This window comes from Rhinolophus sinicus, linkage group LG14 (assembly GCF_036562045.2).
Source record: "Rhinolophus sinicus isolate RSC01 linkage group LG14, ASM3656204v1, whole genome shotgun sequence".
NCBI lineage: Eukaryota > Metazoa > Chordata > Mammalia > Chiroptera > Rhinolophidae > Rhinolophus > Rhinolophus sinicus.
This window is the reverse complement of record NC_133763.1, coordinates 13,875,913-13,897,900: the sequence shown is the minus strand read 5'-3', so window position 1 is coordinate 13,897,900 and position 21,988 is coordinate 13,875,913. Positions and strand designations below refer to the sequence as shown.

General features: G+C 36.5%; 1 protein-coding gene across 2 annotated transcripts in view; it reads left to right on the top strand.

The window, feature by feature from the left end:
• The window catches only part of MTFR1 (mitochondrial fission regulator 1), a 49,386-nt gene that overhangs the window by 11,600 nt on the left and 15,798 nt on the right, over positions 1 to 21,988 (top strand). For both annotated transcript variants that reach the window (XM_074318929.1, XM_074318930.1), the window contains exons 2-4: positions 6,892 to 7,034; positions 13,311 to 13,409; positions 19,259 to 19,374. In XM_074318929.1, the coding sequence (XP_074175030.1) occupies positions 6,969 to 7,034; positions 13,311 to 13,409; positions 19,259 to 19,374 (281 nt within the window). In that variant the 5' untranslated portion in view covers positions 6,892 to 6,968. The remainder of the gene's footprint in view (positions 1 to 6,891; positions 7,035 to 13,310; positions 13,410 to 19,258; positions 19,375 to 21,988) is intronic.

The window sequence follows — 21,988 nt, the reverse complement described above, 5'->3', positions numbered from 1 at the left end:
CCTAATTGTGATTAATCCGGAAAGACCTCTTGGAGGCGGTGATAGCTAAGTTGAAACAAAGGATTAGTAGGAGCTAGCTCGGTATAGGGGTACAGTAAGGAAGTGGAATACTGGATAAAAGTCCAGAGAGCACGTTAAATTTCCAGAATTATGTCTGTGACAGGATCAAAGAGTAGAGTGTGAAAGATGGGGAGGATAGGAAAGAATAGAGACCAATTTATAAAGGACATCAATATTGAGAATGAAGAGCAAAATTGGGGGAGGGGCAACTAGTCTAGTTAATAGATTTTGTTTAATAATAGAGCAGGCGTAGAACAACAGTAAGGGCAATGGAAGTGGGATCTGATATATTTATGAGGAAAAATAGAACTTGACTCATTGTAGAAAATGAGAGAAAGAAGAAATAACTGACAATATTGAAGACATTTTCTGACGTAGGGAACACATTTGAGCAACAGATTTAGGAGGAATGTTAAGGAGTTCAGTTTTTTATTTGGTTTAAATGCAGATGGTAGAAACCAGAAGATGGCACGTGATTGAAGTTAAGGGAGAGGAGAGAGAATTTCTGTAATAGAGGATGGCGCTGGTGTAATGAGACCTGTGAGGTGAGTAGGTGGATCCTAAACACTTAGTTGGAAGGAGGAACAGGAGAGAGGGGGTCGGAATAGGTGCAGGTGTGGCATGTGGAGTAACAGGACTTTGAGGGATTTCTTGTCAGATGACTTCTCTATTACTTGAAGTAGTGTGCTTCGTCATCTGGTGAGAAATGATGGAGGAAGGGTTGGAGAGATTTGGATAGCATGGAGAATGCTTGAAATTGGACCTCTGCAGAATGGAAGAGGAAGAAGAGGAAGAAAATAAAATTTTCCTAGAATGCTAGGCAGCAGTGAGGGCCCAGTTGAGATTGGGGGTGGTACATTTATAGCCACAGCAAAATGTGAGGTTAGTACCGTGTTTCCTCAAAAATAAGACCTAGCCGACAGTAATGTCTAATGAGTCTTTTGGAGCAAAAATTAGTATAAGACTCAGTGTTACATATTACATAAGACCTGGTCTTATATAAGACCCGGTATGATATTATATTATATTATACCTGGTGTTATATAGGATCTAGTCTTATAGTAAAATAAGACCGGGTCTTATATTAATTTTTGCTCCAAAAGACGCATTAGAGCTGATTGTCTGGCTTGGTGTTATTTTCAGGGAAACACGGTATGTATGTGTGTCCAGTTTTCTCAGAAACATTTATTGAAGATTCTGTCTTTACTTAGATTAATTGATGTATAAGCGTGTGTTTGTTTCTGGGCTCTCCATTCTGTTCCATTGGTCTGTGTGTGTGCCTGTACTATATTGTTTTGATTACCTATAGCTTTGTTAGTATAGTTTGAAATGAGGTAGCATGATACCTCCAACTTTGTTCTTTTTTCTTAATATTGCTTTAGCTATTTGGGGTCTTTTGTGGTTCCTTACAAATTTTAGAATTATTTATTCTATTTCTGTGAAAAATGCCGTTGGTATTTTGATAGGGATTTCACTGAATATGTTGATTGCTTTGGGTAATAATGGACATGTTAATGATATTTAACCTTATAATCCATAAGCACAGTATAGCCTTCCATTTATTTGTGTTTTATTCATTTTCTTTCATCAGTGCCTTACAATTTTCCAAGTATAGGTCTTTTACCTCCTTGGTTAAATTTATTCCTAGGTGTGTTTTTTTGTTGTTTTTTAAGCAGTTGTAAATGGGATTGTTTTCTTAATTTCTCTTTCTTATAATTCATTATTAGGGTATAAAATGCAACATTTTTTAATATTGATGTTGTATCCTACAACTTTACTGAATTCATTTCTTCTATTAATTATTTGGTGGCATCTTGAGGGTTTTCTATATACAGTGTTATATCATCTGTAAATAATGACAGTTTTACTTCTTTCCAATTTGGATGCCTTTTTTTCCCTTGTATGATTGATGTGGTTAGGACTTCCAATACTATGTTGAATAAAGTGATGAGTGGGCATCCTTGTCTTGTTCCTGACCTTAGAGAAAACGTTTTCAGCTTTTTCACCATTGAGTATGATGTTAGCTGTGGGTTTGTAGTTATGTAGCCTTTATCATGTTGGTACATGTTTCCTCTGTACCCATTTTGCTGAGAGTTTTTATCATAAGTGGATGCTGGATTTTGTCAAATGCTTTTTCTGCATCTATTGAGATGATCATATGATTTTTATCCCTCATTTTGTTTATGTGGTGTGTCACATTGTTTGATTTGCAGATATTGAACCAACCTTGCATACCAGGAATGAATCCCCCTTAATCAAGGTGTAAGATCTTTTTAATGTATTGCTGAATTCAGTTTGCTAATGTTTTGTTGAGGGTTTTTGCATCTATGTTCATCAGGGACATTGTCCTGTAATTTTCTTAGTTTTGTGATGTCTTTGTTTGGTGTTGGTATCAGGGTAATGCTAGACTCATGGAAGGAGTTTGGGAGCTTTTCCTCTTCGATTTTCTTTTTTAATAGTTTGAGAAGGGTAGGTATTCTTCTTTGAATGTTTGATGGAATTCACCTGAGAAACCGTCTGGACCCCTGGACTTTTGTTTGTCCATAGTTTTTTTATTACTAATTCAGTTTCATTACCAGTAATCGGTCTGTTCAGATTATCTGTTTCTTACTGGTTCAGTCTTGGAAGGTTGTGTATTTTTAGGAATTTATCTACTAGGTTGTGCAGTTTGTTGGCATATAATGGTTCTTAGTATTTTCTATAATTCTTTGTATTTCTGTCATATCAGTTGTCACTTTTTAATTTCTGATTAATTTGGGCTCTTTTTTATTCTTGATTAGTGTGGCTAATCAATTTTATCTTTTCAAAGATCCAGCTCTTAATTTCATTGATCTTTTCCATTTTTTAAATTTCTATTTCATTTATTTTTTTCCTTTCTTTTCACTTTGGGCTTTGTTCTTTTTCTAGTTTCTTTATGTGTAAGGTTAGATTGCTCATGTGAGATTTTTCTTTTTTGTTGAAGCGGGCCTGTATCACTATGAATTTCGTTTTTAGAACTGCTTTTACTGTGTTCCGTAGATTTTTGTATTGTTATATTTTCCTTTTCATTTGTTTCAAGATATCTTTATATTTCTTCTTTGAACTTGTTAAACCATTGATTGTTTAGTAGCCTGTTGTTTAGCCTTCACATTTGTTTTTTTCCAGTGTTCTTGTGATTTCTCAGTTCACACTATCGTTACCAGAGAAGATAGTTGATGTGATTTCAATCTTCTTGAATTGATTGAGACTTGTTTTGTGCCCCCAAGATGTTGTCTATCCTGAAATTGTTCCATGTGCACTTGAATGTGTATTCTTCTGGTTTTGGGTGGAATATTCTGTAAATGTCTGTTAAGTCCATCTTCCCTGGTGTGTCATTTGAAGCCACTGTTTCCTTGTTGATTTTCTGTCTGGATTATCTGTCTGGGTGTTAGAATCTACTACTACTGTTGTATTACTGTCAGTCTCTCCTGTTATGTCAGTTACTATTTGCTTTATGTATGAAAGTGCTCCTACATTGGGTATATAGATGTTTTACAAGAGTTACGTCCTCTAGTTGCATTGGTCCCTTTATAACGGTGTTATACCCTTTATCTCGTTACAGCCTTTGTTTTAAAGTCTATTTTGTCTGATAAAAGTATGGCTACCCTAGCTTTTGTTTCAATTTGCATGAGATACCTTTTTCCATCTCTTCACTTTCAGTTTATGTGTGTCTCCATCTGAAGTGTGATTCATTTTTCTGCTTTATCTAATCTGCTGTTGATTCCCTCTAGTGTATTTTTCATTTCAGTTATTGTATTCTTAAGTTTTGATTGGTTCTTTTTTCTGTTTTTCTCTCTCTGGTAAAGTTCTCACTGAATTAATCTACTCTTCTGAGTTTGTTAATCTTTATAACCATCATTTAAACTCTATCTGGTAGATTGCTTATCTCCATTTCTTCCCGTTTCCCGCCCTTCCCCCCCCTCGCCCCCCCCCGCCTTTCCTCTCTGGAGTTTTGTCCTGTTATTTCATTTGGACTACGTTTTCTCATTTTAGCTGAGTCTCTGTTTATTTCTATGTACTAGGTAGATCCACTGTGTCTCCCGGTCTTGTAAGAGTGGCCTTATTTAGACAGTGTCCTGTGGGGCCCAAGGTTGCAGTCCCCCCGGTTCACCAGAGCTGGGTGCTCCAGCGGTGTCCCCATGTGGGTTGCTTGTGCCCACCTGTTATGGTTGGGCTGAGGCTGCTGTGGGCACATTGTTGGGTATGGTTGACCATCAGGGAAGCTGGCTGTGAGGATGGGTCCTGATTACAGTACACAAGCTATTGTACGGGGGGCTGGCGTGAGTGGAAGTTGCTTTAGTGGGGCCCTGGTACCAGCCTGGACAGCCTGTTGGGTTCGTAGGTGGTGGAGCGCTGGTGTGGTTCAGGCTGGGTGTGCTGGGTCTGGAGCCTCTTAGGAAGGGCAGTGAGCTGAGGCGGGGCTTGGGAGGGGCTGTGGTGCAGGCTGAGTCCACTGTGCCTGCCTTGGGGCCATTTGGTAGGAGTGATGATGGGAGAGGTGGCTGTTCACTGTCACCTGTCACCACTTGTGCAGGGCGTGGAGGCACTTGAGAGAGGCTATGATGCAAGCCAGCCAGCCGCCACTTGTGCTGGGCTTGCAGCCCCTTGGTAGGAGCTACAGCTCGAGCCCAAGCCAGTCCCTCTTGTGCCAGGCTTGGGGCCACTTGATAGGAGCTCTCATGTGAGCAGAAGCTGGTCACTGCTTGTGCTGGCCTTGAGGGCATTTGGGAGAGACTGGTATGTGCCTGGCGCTGGCCGCTGCTTGTGTGGAGTGTAGGGCTGCTGGATGAGGCTGCCCGGGCACTTGGGTGGCATGGGGAGTAGTTTCAGGGAAACGCCAGGGCAGCGTGGTGGGTGTTAGCTAGGTTAATGGAGAGTTAACAGATTTTATGCCAGCTAGGTGAGAGGAGAGCTCAAAAAAGGAGCGTTGGTATCCGCCAGCATTTCTGTCCCGAGAGAGTTCCTTCCAGTGCCTGCTTCTCCAATGCTTGCCCTGAAGTTAGTTTAATTCCTCGTATGACCCAGGCGCTTCTCAAACTGCTGCTTCTGTGCTGGAGCATGGAGCATGTGAGTTTGTGCACGAACCCTTTAAGACCTGACGATTTTCCTAAAAAAGCTTTATTCTAACATTTTGGTGCCAGATGAAGAACTTTTATTTTTAATTTGTAGTGTACCATCCCTAAAACAGAGTCTAATATTTGCTTTTAAAGTTAGTTTAGTGGTTAGGTAGGTGGGGCATGGATATCGACTGGGTAGAGGCTCAAGGTAGTTTTTAGGGTTCTGGAAATGTTTTATATCTTGATATGGATGGTGGTTGCACAGATTTATGCCTTTATAAAACATCAAGGGGGCGGCCGGTTAGCTCAGTTGGTTAGAGCTGATAACACCAAGGTTGCCGGTTTGATCCCCACATGGGCCACTGTGAGCTGCACCCTCCTTTAAAAAAAAAAAAAAAAAAAGTTAGTTTAAAAAAAATTCATCAAGCTGGACACTTAAAACTGGTGTACTTTTCTAATTTCTATCTCAAAAAAATGCAATAGATTTTCAAATTCTACATAAAACCATCCTTTTTCTCTGATCACTTTTTTTGTCAGTCATTTCCAGCTTTGACATTATTTTTAGTCCTTTACATTTTTTATTCCCATTAATGCTTGATGTTCATTCTTACAAGCAATAATAGATATTGGTACATTAAAGTATACGTCTCACCAAAATTCTAGTCATGACCGTTTCATAGTTATCAAATTGTATTTTCCTGCCAGTGTTTGGAATCTATTACATACTATCATCTGTCGTTAGGGCCTGACTCTTTAGTTCATGTTTTACCCAGTGTCTGGTATATTTGTGGCACTAATCTATCACCACCACCACTAGCATCCTCTATAATTGTTCATAAAATTCTTTTCAAAGTATAGAACACAAACTCTTTGTTTCTGGTCCATGATGGGATGAACTTACTACATCAGAGTGTAAATGAAATGTATCACTAAGTATACTGTTTTGTTCAGCTGTTGTGGTTTTTTTTTTTTTTATTTGTTTGTTTTTTAATCAAGACTACCTTGATGGGGAAGAAGTGTATTGATTTATAGTCTGGTGCAAACTCCTTTCTCATTGGAGACCAACACTTCCAGTAAACTGGTTTATACCTTACGAGTTAACAGTTTAATTCTATCAGATATGCAGTGTATTGATGGAGAGGGGTGAGTGGCAGCGGTTAAAATGCGCCAGTGCGTGTGAAAAGACTTTTGTTGTTACTTTTGATCTAAGAGCATCTGAATTACTGTTCCATATTTCTGGAATTCCTTTATGATTTTTGGTGGGAGACAGAACTTGCTTATAACTACAGCCAGGTAGATTTGGCCAGCAAATGCCATCAATATGGACAGCAACTCAGGAGCCAGTGAGACAGAAAAGTGCGCCCTGGGAAACTGTTCTGTCAGGGGTGGCAGTAGCAGTTACAGTGGTGTCTTCCCAGGACCAATTCTGCTACAATTGGATGTCTTTCCTGGCTGTGTAGCCTGTAGGTCAGATTCTGTTAAGATTGTTCTCTCCTTGATATTTTTTCATAAATATGTTTCTTAAATTAGCCATAAGTAGGTTTTTGTTGCTTCCAACTAAGAACCTTGACTGGAAAAAAATACTTAAGAAATTGTATCATTAGGTGTTTTCAAAGCTGATTACAAGCAAAATTGTTTTCTCTTAAGTAAATTTACACACGTACTTTTTAAATGTTTTAGACTAGACTTACTTTGTCAGACATGCTGCAGACAGTAAAGATTCTAAGTAATCACTATTTCATTTTAAAAATTTCAGTGTGCTTTATGGACCATGTGCTGCTATGTGTGCCTGAAGTACTTGAAATGCAAATTTGGAGAGACTTTGCCATCTAGATGCTTGACTGGATTAAGCGCCTAATTAGGATGGTTTTACAACAGGCTGGAGTAAGCATGCAATCGGTGAGTGCTCAAAATTCATTTTTAAAATCCAGACATTTAGATGTTTTAAGCATTTTTTCTGAGAAAGTGAAATTAATCTATATATGACCCCAACATTTTGAATTCACTATGTTTATGTACTATTTTGATTTGCTTCCTATTTAAATGATAGAAGTAAATCTTCACCTAGCATCCCAAGTAAGGTAGTAACTTTCTGGGTTACATTGAAAACTTACCAATATTCATTTGACTGTTAAAAGCAATGCGTTGGTTACTAGGGTGAAAAAGTCTTAAATATATGTAGAAATCATTGAATAAAATATGTTTGACTAACACATGACAACTCAGTATTATAGAACTGTTAATATTGAATGGTGTTATAATGTAGTTTGTCACACAACTGTTTAAAGTAAAGGGTAAGTCATGTCTCCTAAAATATAACAACTATAGATATAAAGAAAAAGATTAGTATAATATGGTTTTTCTGTGCCAAAGATGTTCTGATCTTGACATCAGTGACATGGAATTAAGTTTTATTTATTAAAGATACGGGCAGAAAACATAATTTGAGGATGGGTGTAATTTTTAATGCACTACTTTTACTGTTTTGTTTTTGTGTCTTTTAATAGCTTAAGAAAAACTCGAACTGTGAGACCCCCTCTGATTCCCCCGAAGTTACATCTGTTTTCTTTGGAGATGAAAAGCAAAGAACCAAATAAAATTATCTTTTATATAACTGTATAATTTTGGGATTATTAGCTTGAGGATAAAGAATAGGAAAATAGTTTGTAAAGTTAATAGCATTTTCATCTTTTTTAGTTACATCTTCCTGTGTTTGGGAGTTCACTTAAGGCAGCTACACCGCCTTTCTTATTTGTGATTAACATTTTAGTACTGACAGCAAAAGAATCTTTTGCTTTCAGAAAAATGTGAAGCGTTTATTACTTATGATTCCCTAAAAGTGAAGCTTCACAATTTATGAATCCTATTTATTTGCAATTTTAGTAAGAAGTATACTTTAGTGGAAAGAATGTAGGTCCTAGATTCAAACAAACCTAGGTCTGAAATTTATCTTTGCCAGTTACTTTCCTCATCTACAAATTACAGATAAGAGGAGCTACTGCAGAGTTAGCATGCAGGTAAAATGACGCTGTATGTAAAGCACCTAGTACACTGGCGTGTATATAGTCTAGGTCTATTCAGTAGAGGTTACTGTCCTTTGGTTTTGCTCTGTCATCCCCACACCTGCACCCCAAGTCAGGTGAATGTGACTGATGCTGATTGAGGCCAAAGTACAGGATTTTCTTTCAGGAACAGATAACACTTTATTTAGCTTTTTTTTGAGCTGTAAATGGGTGTCTTTTATCAAAGAATGGACCAGCTAACAGAACATTAACTTTCTCCCAATATTGTAATCACAACTGAGGGCCCTTTCCACTAATAGCAGATGAACAAGATCATTTTTTTTATGTAACATAACCATCAACTTTAATCAGTTAACTGAAAATTTATATAAAACAAGTTTTCTTCTAACAAAGAGCAATTTGCTCCTTTATTTTCTGTCTTAGTTTACAAGATCGCTCAGCCTGCCTCCTAAGAATAGAAAGGTACATACAGTCTACCAAGATTTTACCCTTGGGTATCTGAAAATTCCAAAAAACTTTGTAGCTTCACCTTTCAATGATAAATATGTAATGTCTCAGTGGTTTGATATAAACGAACTTGATACTATATTTGAAAAAGTGTTCTGAGAGCAGAAACTGCCTTCATACTTTTCGTATTTTATCTGCCAAGAAAAAGAAAAGTATAACCTTTGAGATCAAGGTTTTGTTTTAACCACGAGAACATCTGGTGATGAGTAGCTTTTTGTATTTACTATACACATCAGCACCACCGTAATAGCTCTCACTGATTGGCTTACTAGCCCAGTTCTTTTACATATATTATGTATGTTCACTAGAATGACACCTTTTTTTTTTAAAACACGATGAACCAGAGTCTCAGTGTGTTTAACTGTCTTGACCAACGTTACCTAATAAACGGCAGAGCTGTAATATGAACCCAATTCTGATTCTAAAACCCTTCCTCATTTTAGTGTACTTTAGTACCTCTTATACTAAAAACGGGAAAAGACTTAATATTTGTTAAAGACATATATAAATACTTGAACTCATTTAACGGTCATCGGCTCAGGAAGTAGATACTGTCTCCATTTTATAGCTGAGGAAGCGGAAGCATGGCGGGACCGGCTTTATGTAGGTGTTAAGTGCTAGAGCCTAGTGTTAGAGCCAGGCTTATCGCTGTCATGCCTTCTCTGTTTTTACTGCTTTCCGTTTGCCTCAACATTTGTTTGAATTTAAAACCGTGTATTCACATCTGTCCAAACTTGGTTCTCAGTCTGTCATTATACTTAAGTCCTGAAGCAAAAATATATATATATTTTTTTTTGCAAAAATATTTTTTAAATAGAGAATGCAAGAATAGTGTGAAGCTAATGTGATTCTGATCAATCTCAGTATTTTATGTTGAAAAAGGTTATAGCAAATATATAATTTGTACTAGTAATATATTTCCCGTAATACTTAAAAATTATACCCTTGTTCTCTTTTTGTGCTTTGGAAGAAGAATGTGAATGTGGCTGGGAGTTGAGAGTAAGGAAGAAGAGAACTGGAGGAAGTGTTATCTTCAGTGGAGGATTTTGAAATTGTTAGAGTTTCATCTTCCTATCTCTGCCCCTCTCTCCTAACACTGTTGATATTCTCCTGGCTCCCTTGGAGTTAAGAATTCACACACTGTTGGATCTAGACTCCCTGAAAATTTGATTAATGGTGTGGACCTTCTTCCCAGAAAAATGTTGTATATATACACACAATTTTGCTTGTAATTTTAGGGATATGTGAACCCCAGAATAAGAACCCTTGCATTAACATTATATAGTTTATCTTGAGAAAAATGTATTTATTTAGAATTAAGTTTACACTTTTTCCTGCTAAATGGTGCCTCTCAAATAATAGTGGAGATTAAACCAGTCTGTAACAAATGAATTACCACATAAAGCTTGAGTGCAGTCATGGTGATGAGACAGATGACAGCTTCAGATGCCAGCCTCACACTTCAATACTTTTGCAATAGCATTTCTCAACTAAAAAATAAAATTCCTATGGTCCTCCTCCTTCTTGCTGTCATGCCTTTTAAACTGTTGCTAAATGTCATGGACTGTCTTTAATAGACACAGACATGCAAGCACACACGCCACACAGATTCATTATTAGATTATTAGTAGTTATTAAATAAGTTATTTAATTGCTTTTTAAGGGAAATGAATTCTTATTAAGATCGAATTGTCTAGTATTGACAGCTTTCTTCTTTCTTACGTCTGAAAAAATATTAATCAAAGTTTATCTTTGGAGAAACTCTTTCCTTCTCCAAGTTCAGTACACTGACATGACACAGTTCAGCCACCGTTAGGGCAGGAGATGCACTTGGGCCTCCCAGGTGTACAGGTGGTGACTTCTCAGTACCATCTGTTCATTCTTTCTTCACAGCCATTGACAATTTCTCCCCCTCCACGAGGGCTAACTAGGAAAAATAAAGACCTAGTTTTAGAGTTCCTGGAAATTAGCTCTTCTTTCCCCTCACTTTTTTCTATAATCCAGTAAAGGGGATGGCTCTTCTCCTTTCTAAATATTCTAATCATTATATTACATAGACACTTCCTATTTCCTGGTGCTACCTTCTATGCAGTTCACAAGTAACAGAAGAACAACATTATGTTAGTCTGCTATGTGTGCTTGAAAAAATAATCACATTGAACAATCTGTTTTTTCACTTCCTTTAATTTGTATAGGCCTAAATCGTGTGCTTATTCCTTTAAGTAAAAGCTCAGTCTTTGTCTACCTTGTGTTGGATAGAAGGCGCCTGGTATTCTTTCCTTCTGATAGTAAGCAGATGGGAAGGTAATAGTTGAAATAGCCCTGAAGCATGCATAGCAAGGAATGCTACAAGCTGGCAGAAACCTTCGTTCCTGACCTTGGCAAATCCTTTCTAAGTTTTTCTCTGTGAACTATTGTCTTCTTCATCTCCAGTTCAGATCTTTGCTTACTGGGAGGGACAGGAGATTCACGTTAGACTGTGGAATTGTCACATTGTGACGCGTAGTGTTCCACTACTCCAATGGGAGTTTTGACTTGTGACTAAATGGAAGACTCGAGAAATGACCAAATGGTATAAATTCTGTTGCTTTATGGATTTGTTTTTAAAAGATCAAGACCTATTAACATGTATAAGGTAAAGAGTTTGCTGAAATACTGTCTGTTTAGTTACTTGGCCATGTTTTTATTTTTTGTTGGCCTCTTATGCTAACTTTGTTAAACTGATGCTTCCCGTTTTCCTCTAGTCAGATGTTTTCCTTATTTCAGTCCTCATGCGTTATTAGCACTGTTAAAGTAAAAATCCTCTGTATAAGCATGGTAGGCATGATTTGAGTTCCAGAGCTACAGGTAGTTCCCTTCTAAGTCACAGTAACTTTGCCTCATACATTCTTTGTTTAATATTCATACTTCAATATTGATGTTTTGTCTTTCTATTGACCAATTTTTCAATCTGTACCACCTTTTAAATTTATATTTCAAAACGAGTTATATTTTTGTTGGTTATAATAGGCAGTGTAGGTTATAGTACTTTCTGGAATTCTACCAGGTAAAGTCAGTGAAACTTTGAACATCTTGATGGTAAGAATTATGTAACAGCTGAGGCAGATGCCAGAGGTATTATATGATCCTACTTTAACTCATACCGTTATCCCTTAATTGGATTTGGTTTCTAAACCCTAACAAGTCAGATTGCTTCTATGCTCATTTTGCGAGTTCATGCTTTTAGAATAGTCTAAATGTCTAGTTTGGGTTATGTGTTGGAGTCACCACTCTTTATAACACTTATTTCTTGATCGTACTATTTATGTTACAGTAATTCCATTCTTTAAATTAAAATAGCCATGGGGTGACTTTAAAAAGGGGGTCTGTGTCTGGGACTGCCCCGTGGCTCAGGAGGTTGGAACGCTGTGCTCCTAACACCGAGGTGGCTGGTTCAATTCCCACATGGCCCAGTACGCTGCACCCTCTACAGCTAAGATTGTAAACAACAGCTCGGCCTAGGGCTGGGCTGGCATGAGCTGCCTTGAGCGGAGGCAACTGACTGCCTCAGCGGGGGAGGGGAGGGGAGAAGGGGAAGGGTGGGGGGGCATGGCTCATAATACCAGCATGGGTCGGGGAGCTGAGTCAGAGAAACAATGGCTTGAACCTGTGGGGGAAGGGAAGGGGTCAGTGTCCATTGCTCAGAATACATTTCAGCTGATTTGAAACTATTCTTTTAGGATATAATTGAATGTTAAAGTTTAATGAATTAACTTATAATAGTCATATCAGTCTCTTTCTTTTCTTTTCAAATTGCTTGTAATAGCATACTACCTCTCTTTACCTCCTTTTCTGTCCAGGCTTTCAAGTGTAGCACTCAAAACAGATGGATAGTTTTTCTCTTTAAGGAAAGATCATATACTTGGGGAGAAATTTCAAGGTACAATTTGTAATGATTTAACGTTCTACATGTGTTTTTTGTTTGCTTTCCGCTCTGGGGATTTGTTTTTGCTTTAAGCATAGCGTAATGTCCTGTATGTCTTATGATTTCATCTGGGAAATTCTGCTCATTAGGGCCATCACTAGCCCTTTTAGTATCTTTGTGTAAATTAGGGAAAGGCGCCTTTCCCCTAAGGCACGGCCTTACAAAAATATGGAGTACAACTGGATTTTGCACTCCCCACCCCATGCGTTCTTGAGTAGCAAACAAAATGCATCAGCCTACATGGTACAAATTTAGATTGTGAACTGTGTACTCATTTGGATTTGTTTTGAAAGTCCATGATAGCAAAAGTAGCTCATAGTTTTAAAAAATTTATGTGTATATAAAATTCTAAAAATACAACAGAATATATAGTATACTATGTATATTTTGCTATCTTTTCTTTGCAGAATAGTGTGAAAATAGTTTTATAGTGTTATTTTACAATTACTATTTGTCTGTGTTTTTTGTATAATACATTAAACTTTATTGCATTAATAACCAGCCATATATATATCCTTTAATTCTTAATTGAGAAATATTAGCTCATTTCCCGTAACATTTAGACATTTCTCATCCCATAATTAATGTGTCAGCATGTTATGCAGTTAATTGTACAGTGTGTTGTGTTACAGTAATACTGTAAGTCTTGTAATTAAACTTTTGGTTTTTCCTTTTTCTCAGGTACTTTGGTCTGGGAAGCCATACGGTTCATCTCGAAGTATTGTAAGGAAAATTGGTACTAATTTATCTCTGATCCAGTGTCCAAGAGTTCAGTTTCAGGTACTGTATATTTCAAAAGTTTGTATTAATATGTATATTAGGAATATAAGTAGGCAAGACAGCATTAAAAGTAGTTTTTGAATCTTTTCCCCTTACTAATGCCACTATCAATAAAATAAAAGAAGATGAAAACCACAGTAAAGTCTTTCTAATCTTAGTTCCTTTGTGAGGTGGTTATTCAAAATCTTTTAAGACATTTATTATCCTTCGTAAGAATACCTTTTTGAGGATTTAGAAGCACATAATAAGCAAGCAGCTGTTAATTCCCAGGTGACCTCAAACGTAGGCCTTACATTATTTTAGGAGCTTTTGTTATTACACCTTTCTCTTTGAGCAGCTACTCTGTACCCATAGTTTAGTTTTAGATTTCTCTGTGCATTCCATGTAAGTTGCTTTCTCATCCTTGGTTTAAACCTAGCATTAATGGTAGGAACTATTGCGTTGGCAGCAACATTGTTAAGACAAAGAGGTAATTGTGGTTCTCTGAACCAGGTGATAGTCAAACCCTGAGTTAGGGTTGCTTTTGGAGGCTCAGGTCTTAGTTTTCTCTTCTAGCACCAGCTCAGGAGCAGCTCTACTCTTTGCTTGGAGATAAGTTATTTCTTGATTGGGCTTTTGTTCCTTATTATTACAGTGTTAGACATGTATCACATAATTTTGTTCTTATTTTTCAATAATACAGCAAAACCTTTCAGTTTAACATTTAATAATACAAAGTCCAGATATCAATACTAATTTAAAGTAATAGATTAGTATGTGGAAAGTATATTTAACTCATAATTCAACAGCTCAGAAGTGCCCCTGTGAGCTTATTTGATATCATGTCATGCTCATAAGTCACTCTTCCTGGTAGGTAGAGGTGAAAAATCTGTTCCTAAGTAAGTGGTAGGAATTAGTGTTTATTGTTTGTATGTTGTTCATTGTGCTTATAATTCCATTTACAAATTGGGAAAACTTTTATGCATCAGTATAGAAATTGACAAATTGGAACTTTCCAAGAAGTAATTTTTATCAAACTATATATATATAGGCTTTTAAAAAAAATCAGAATGAAGAACTCTGTGGTAGTAAGTCTCTCCAGCATAATTTCTGAGAATTCATGTTAGACACAAATTACTGATTGCTTTATTTGTCAGCTTCTTTCAAATAACTGTTACGTTAACTAAGGTTTAATTTTTTTTCTGATTGCTCAATTCCATTAAAATTTTTTTATCTACTTAATTTGGTGGCAGGAGAACTTGCTTCAACATTTGTGTTCATGTAGCTAGAGACCTGTACCCAGGACATGGAGATAGATAATCGAGCATTTTCTGGTAGCAACCACGTCTGCCTCGACAGTCATGGGCTGATGAAGTCCTAGAGCCAAGTTCATTTCCTTGGAAGGATTCTGTTTCTCGGTGTTATTAGTCACGTAAAAGGGTATGAGCAGAATAAGAATATTAGATTTAGTACAGAAGATGCATTTGAAAAGAGATGGGTTAACATGAGGAGAGGAGTAAAGTAAGAGAAGGCAGAAGACGTGTTTATAGTGAGATTTTTACTTTCAGGCAATTTTGTAGCGCACTGAGTCTTTTCAAATTCAACATCAGTATTGAAGTGGGTATTTTATCTACTACTTAGATACTTTAAATCTATTTTTGCTTTATATTTTTAATTTTTTTACTACATCTATGAGAAATATTAAAAATGCAGTCTTCAAAAAACATAAAGGTTCCGTTTAGAGTAATAAAATTGAAAATGCATGTTTGCTGTTTTTCTGGCTCATTTGTGGGAATGTATTTGAACTGTCCGGGAGTCCAACACGGGTCAACACTACTATGGAAAGTGGGAACTAGGGAACCACAGTTGGAACTAGGGATGCTGTTTCTTACCTTATAGGTTATTTTGAGATAGACACACTCCTTTTCCTTCCTCCTGTCTCTCTGGTCCCTTTCATTCTCCTCTTTCCCTCCTCACCCCCTCTTCCTCCCCGTCCCCATTCTAGGTGTGGCATGAATAGAAAGCATTAATAAATGCTCAATTTTTAAAAAGTGACTATATTACTCAGAACATTAGTGGCTGAATCTTGGCTTGAATATTTGAGTGTTACAGCCTTCAGATTAGTGTCATTACACAGGTGTACATACCTCTTGGCCTTCTGGTATCACTATGTCACCATTTTAAAACAGAAATTTTGTTTTCAGTTTTCCTTACTATGGTAGGAGTTGAAAGAAAAAATAAGTCTGTAAGCAAAAAAACTAGCGATCATTATTTCCTGTGTTGCTTTTAAGAATGCATGTTTTGTATTTGGCTATAAACAAACGGTGGTAAAACAGACTGAGTCTACTTACTGTTACACCCTTCTTGGCAAGAAACTGAGAGCATCCTTGTTCTTCATACCAGGGTGTTTATTTTATGAAAAGTCACATGAGGACAATGTTTACTCTTCTAATATTTTATTCTAAGTATTTCAACTTTTGTGTATGCTTTATATTTTCTTTTATTCCTTTTATTAAATGAATCAATTACCTTGGTATAGTGTTACATTATCAGAATATTTTAAATTAGCTGAAGTTACTTTAGTAAAATTCTTGAGATATATTTGAATTTTAGATAAATTGTATAACATATTCAATTAAACTCCTTAAATAGTAAAAAATACAATGCTACTGCTGAATTTTTGTTCTGAATAAAATGTTTTTCATACTTTCTGAAAGGAACTTGGATACTTATAAATCTATAAGCATTAATTTTAATTTTAAATTTTATAATGTCCTTGATATTGGTGGTAAAATCTATTCCTTTCACTGTTTTGTTTTGTTTTGTTTTGTTTTGTTTCTACTAATAGTAGTGATGGTAGGACAGGACTTTGCTGGAATCTTCAGAATCTTTTTCAAACTTCCCATCAGTCATCCATGTGTGTCAGTCGTGGCGTGTAAATCATAAAGAATTGCATATCATAAGTCCCCTTGCCTGTACTGACTTCACCTTAACTGGTACTTTACTAATTGAGTTGTCCTTCCCATTCCATGCTTACGTTGCTTAGTGTAGTTACTGAAATGCAGCTTTTTTTAAAAATTAGTATTATTACTTTTTCAGTTTTATTTTTTCTTTTTAATGAGTTTGGTTTCTCCAGGGACTTCGTTAGGCGTCTTTTTTTTTTTTTTTAGAGTTTATTGGGGAACAGTGTGTATTTCAGGACTTTTTTCCAAGTCAAGTTGTTGTCCTTTCAATTTTAGTTGTAGATGGTGCAGCTGAGCTCCAGGTCCAGTTGCCTTTGTTAGGTGCAGGGGGCGGAGCCCACCATCCCTTGCAGGAGTGGAAGAATCAAAACGGCAGCCTTGTAGTTGAGAGCCCACTGGCCCATGTGGGAATCGAACTGGCAGCCTTCAGGGTGAGGAGTACGGAGCTCCAACCGCCTGAGCCACCGGGCTGGCCCTAGGCTTCTTTTTTAGTGACATAAATCACCATTAGAAATCACATAGATCTTATCGGTTCTGTAATTGGTTTTTGACGTTATCATTAACCCTTTCATTTCATGGGGCACATGTTCCAGACATGGTATTATTTCAGCGGTTAAATGGAATCCATGCTTAGTACTATTGCAAGCTAAGACCATGAAACAATTTTTTTAAGTTGACGCAAAAAGCAACATTCCATGTTTAATAAATGAAGTATTATAGATATAAATTTGAGAAATAACTGATCTTTATGCTATAAGATGAAAAGCTGTCACAATATTTTTGAGTATTATTTTTTAAAGTATCATTTTGCTTCCTTTTATAAACAGAAACATCTGGGAAGAAAACAGCAATTTTTGTAACTTTTATGGGAAAGTAAGAAGTCCTAAAGTCAAACTAGAAACTAGTAACTGTATTGAAACAAATTTTTGTTTTCTAAACAACGAATTATGATCAGATGATCTTCATGAACTAGTACCTTAGGAAGGCACCATTCAGGGTTTACTGTTATGATCTCTCGCTCGTACAAAACAGCCCGTTAATATATCTTCTGGGAGCTTCCACAGGGATTGGGGACCTTCCTGTTCAAGGATCTCCATATAACGCACTTAGAATCGCCCTATTGTAATGGTATAGGAATATTAATATACATTCTGTTTTATAGTAATGATTAGGAAGAGAATATTACCAGATTCTCAGTCTCTTGAGATCAGATGTGATACGTACTTCAGTAAGGTTATTTAAGTTATATCAGATATCCATTTACTGAATGTCTGTTTGTTTATTGACTTGGATGAATTTCTCAAATGCATAAGGGAGAAGTACAAAAATCTAATTTTTCATTTTTCTTCGATCATATCCCTTGAGAATGTACTTGCTGAAGCTTATACTTTTTTCCTCTTCTGACCACAGTTATTCCACCACATGTTAAAACACTGCTATTGTGAAAGCTTACTGTTATTTTTGTGTTTGCTTGGGATTAGGTTCTTAAATCTGTACTCTTTTGATACAAATTGTTCTCTCTTGCCTGTACCCCCATCTTCCCCAAAAGCAGTAATTTAAGGCATGTTAAATACTTGATGTTCTTGGTATGTTATTGTTAAAATGTCAGTTTTCTAAAGCTACTTTATTAAGTTGATAATGTTAGATAATTATGATATCAGAATGAGTACACATACCAGCAGCTGATATGTTCAGTTAAAGTTTTATTCATAATATTAAAGATGTTAAACTTTTAACTATAGTAGTACTAGGTGTTTACACATGTTTTACATTTGAACAAGAAGCATTATTTGAGTGTAGCTTCCAAAAGCTTGATCTGACGATGATAGTATTAAGTTTCAAACAAAGCATGGGTTACAGTAACAAACTTTCTGATAAATATGTTAATAATTAAATCTCTTTGGCCTTGTAAAAATTTTTCTTCAATTAAAAAGTCTAGGGGTGGCCCATTAGCTCAGTTGGTTAGAGCACAGTGCTCTTAGCAACAAGGTCGCCGGTTCGATCCCCACATGGGCCCCTGTGAGCTGCGCCCTCCACAACTAGATTGGAACAACTAGTTGACTTGGAGCTGATGGGTCCTGTAGAAATACTGAAATAAATAAAAGTTTTTTTAAAAAACAGTATTTTTTTTTTTGAACCGCATTCCAACTTCTAGGAAGTGCGATATTTATCTGATAACTTTATTTTTTAATTATTATTCATTGATCATCTGGCTTAGAGGCATTACACTTACAACAAAGCTTGACTTCAGTTAAACTATATTTCCATGTTTTTCAGGTAAATTTCAAAACTTACTTGCTTTTTCTTTGATATATTTATTTCAGAATATTCTGTTCCTTCATCTATGTGTTCTCTAGGGCTAGCTAGAGAATTCTGTTCTGTTATTTGTATTTTTTGTTTTTTAACATAGTTAATAGTTTTATTTAAAAATTAAAAGATTTAAAGATTTTTAAAAATGTATTTTCAGTATTTTAACAGCATATATAATATCCATTTTAAAATACTCCCAAATTTAGCACAAATTGATCACTTGCTTGTTTTTGTTCTTACACTTTTAAAAAACTAGATCCTTCAGAAACAAAAATGATTTTTGATGCTTAAATTCTAAAAGTTTTCTTAATATTTTAGGATGACCAGAGTTGTTTTTTTTTTTTTTTTAACCAGTCTCACTTGATCTGTAAAATAAAAATTGAATAAAATTAAATTAGAATTCAGAGATTGTCATACGCTACTAGGCAACAGTGTGATGTAACTGATGGCCCCTTTCATGGGAACCTTTAATGGAAATGTTACAAACTATCCATATGTTTGTAGCACTGAAGTTGATGCTTTTCCTTTAGGAGATTAAAAAGTTTTATTCTAACATTTGCTGCTAGATGACAAACTTTCCCTGTTTGTAACTTACAGCTCACCAGCCCTACCACAGAATGGAGCCCCAGTCACCCAGGAGAGGATGCAGTGGTGTCCTTTGCTGATGTTGGATGGGTCGCCACAGAAGGAGGCGAGTGCTCTGCAAGACGAAGGTTAGTCTGAAAGCGTCTGAGAGGTGACACATGATATTTATTATTTTAAAAGGTGATACCTTTGCAGTATTTCCTTTTAATAATGGAATTTGATCTCTAGTAACTAACCCAGTTTTTTTTTAAGCAGTCTTCTGTTCTTTTAAAGACTCAAACTAGTATTTCTAAAGTTCCTAGAGACATATAACTGTGTCCTAAGACCTTTTGAATTACAGAATTGTCTGCCTTTTAGAAGTTTACATTCTAATATGAAAGACCAGGAAGAACTGTCATAAATAGGTTTAGATAAGTACAGTAATTATAGTGGTCTTATTGGAACAGAAGAATCAGTATGGGTCATATTAGGGAATTTGTGTAATCATTGGAGAATGTTTCCTAAAAATTCTGAGTGAAGGTAAGTTGTGATTCAAAGAAAACAATATGTAAGAGGGACTTCCATTTATTTGAAAGAGACTGTATAAATTATTACTATGCCTCAGTCTAATAAACATATTCAACATATTCAACTCTTCATTCTTTTCAAGCATCAAGGATACAGAGAAAAAATAAGATACAGTCCCAGCTTTCCAGGAATGCTTGGTGTGCTAGAGGAAATTAAACAGAAATCAATAATATTGATACTGTAACGTCTAAGTAAATACTAAGGCCTCTGTGGGATGAGAGAGCTTTGCCAGAGCCTCTCAGAGGGGCTGCTAGACAGCCTGATGAGGGTCAGTAGGGGCCAGATAGGAGGGCTGTATTCCAGGAAAGGTGAACAATGTGTTTAAAGGCACTAATGTACAGGCCACATGGCATTTTTTAGGAAATTCCAAATGGCTCAGTGAGGCTAGAGCGTTCCAGAGAAGGATGTGCTGTGGGAGACGAATGTGGGAAGTATGCAGAGGTTTAAAGGTTATGCGTTAGGCTAAAAAATTTAGACTTTTTCCTGAAAGCCGTGTGGAACCACGGAAGAATTTTAGGTGCCACAGTATTATTATCAAATTTGTATTTTTGTAAAATTTCCCTGTAAATAGTATGAAGATTAAAAGGGAGCCAGGCCAGAAAATAGGCCAAATAAGAGACTAAATTAAGAAACTGAGAGAAGACATGGAGAAGAGGGATGAAGTCAAGAGATAGTAAGAAGAAAAGATTTAAAAGCATTTTCAATATTGAAATTAGGTTAAGAAGGGAAGAGTCTACGATAACTTCAAGGTTCCTGGCTCGGATAATTATGAGAATGATGAATAAATAGCAATATAGGAAAACAGATTTTTTTTTGGTGGGTGAGAATAAGAGGAGTTAGTCCTGTCTAGAATAGGCTGTATTTGAGTTTCCTATGGGACATTCACATTGCTCTAGAAATAGTTTGTGTAGCTAGAGACTGATAAGAAATGCTTGCACTTCAACATGTAGCTAGAATGGCTGACAGCCAGGGTGCTCATGGAGAATACATAAGACGTGAAGAACGTTTATATTCTGGATAAAGCCTGCAATTTGAGAGTTAGTCAGGAAAAAAGAGAAAACGAGAACCACCCTTCTCCACCCCAGCCCCAGGAAGAAGCAGCTCGGGAGGCAGAAGAAATGGCAGAGGGTGTTCTCATGGAAGAAGAGATAGGAGAGTTCCTTGGAAGGGGCGTAAACTAGCAGACACCAGTGTCAGGTAACTCAGAGGCTAGGTACATCAAAAAACTAGCAAGTTTCAATTTTGTTTTGCAGTTGGAAGATTATCATTGACTTTAACAAAAGTAGTTTCATTTGAGTGGTGTTAGCTGGATAAGACAAGCATCAAGTAATTCAAGAGCATAGAAAGAATTCGATTTGAATGACAAGTAGAAGTGAGGCCATAGCAGTAGATGAACACAGACCAGGTATTGCAGGATTAGCAGGTAAAGACACTTGCTTTTTTAAGATATTTATCTTTTTAATTAAACTTTTTATTTTGAGATAATTGTAGATTTTTCACATAGTTGTAAGAAGTAGTGCAGAAGCATTCCCTGTACCCTTTGCCCTGTTTCCTCCAATGGTAATGTCCTGCAAAACTGGGGTACAATATCACAACCAGAATACTGACACTGATAAACTCAACATGCAGAACATTTCCACACCAGAAGTTTCCCTCACATTGCCTTGTTACGGTCGCACCCACTGTCCTCCCGTGTCCAACTCCTACTTGATTGCTGACAACCACTTATCTCTTTTCCATTTTCATAATTCTGTCATTTCAAGAATGATATATAAATTGAATTATACAGTACGTAACCTTTTGGGACTGACTTTTCGCTGACCACAATTCACTAGTGATTCTCTAGATTGTTATGTATACTAATAGTGCTTTCCTTTTTTCTACTGAGTAGTATTTCTTGGTATGACAATGAGGAAAGGAAAGGGTGCGTAAGTTCCTCTGACTAAATCAGTAACTAAGAAAGACTAATGAGCCTCCCTAAAATTCCTCACTAAAACAAACCATGGGGGCTAGTCATGTATGTCTCCTACGAGGTTTCAACGCTAAAGGTCAGTGATCACAGAAAAACAGCGCCTTTTCTAGCTACATCGCGATAAAAATCACCTCAAAGCTTCCAGGCGATTTGATTGTTTTCAGACTTCCTGATGCCGAGGGGCACAGCAATTCAACCATATT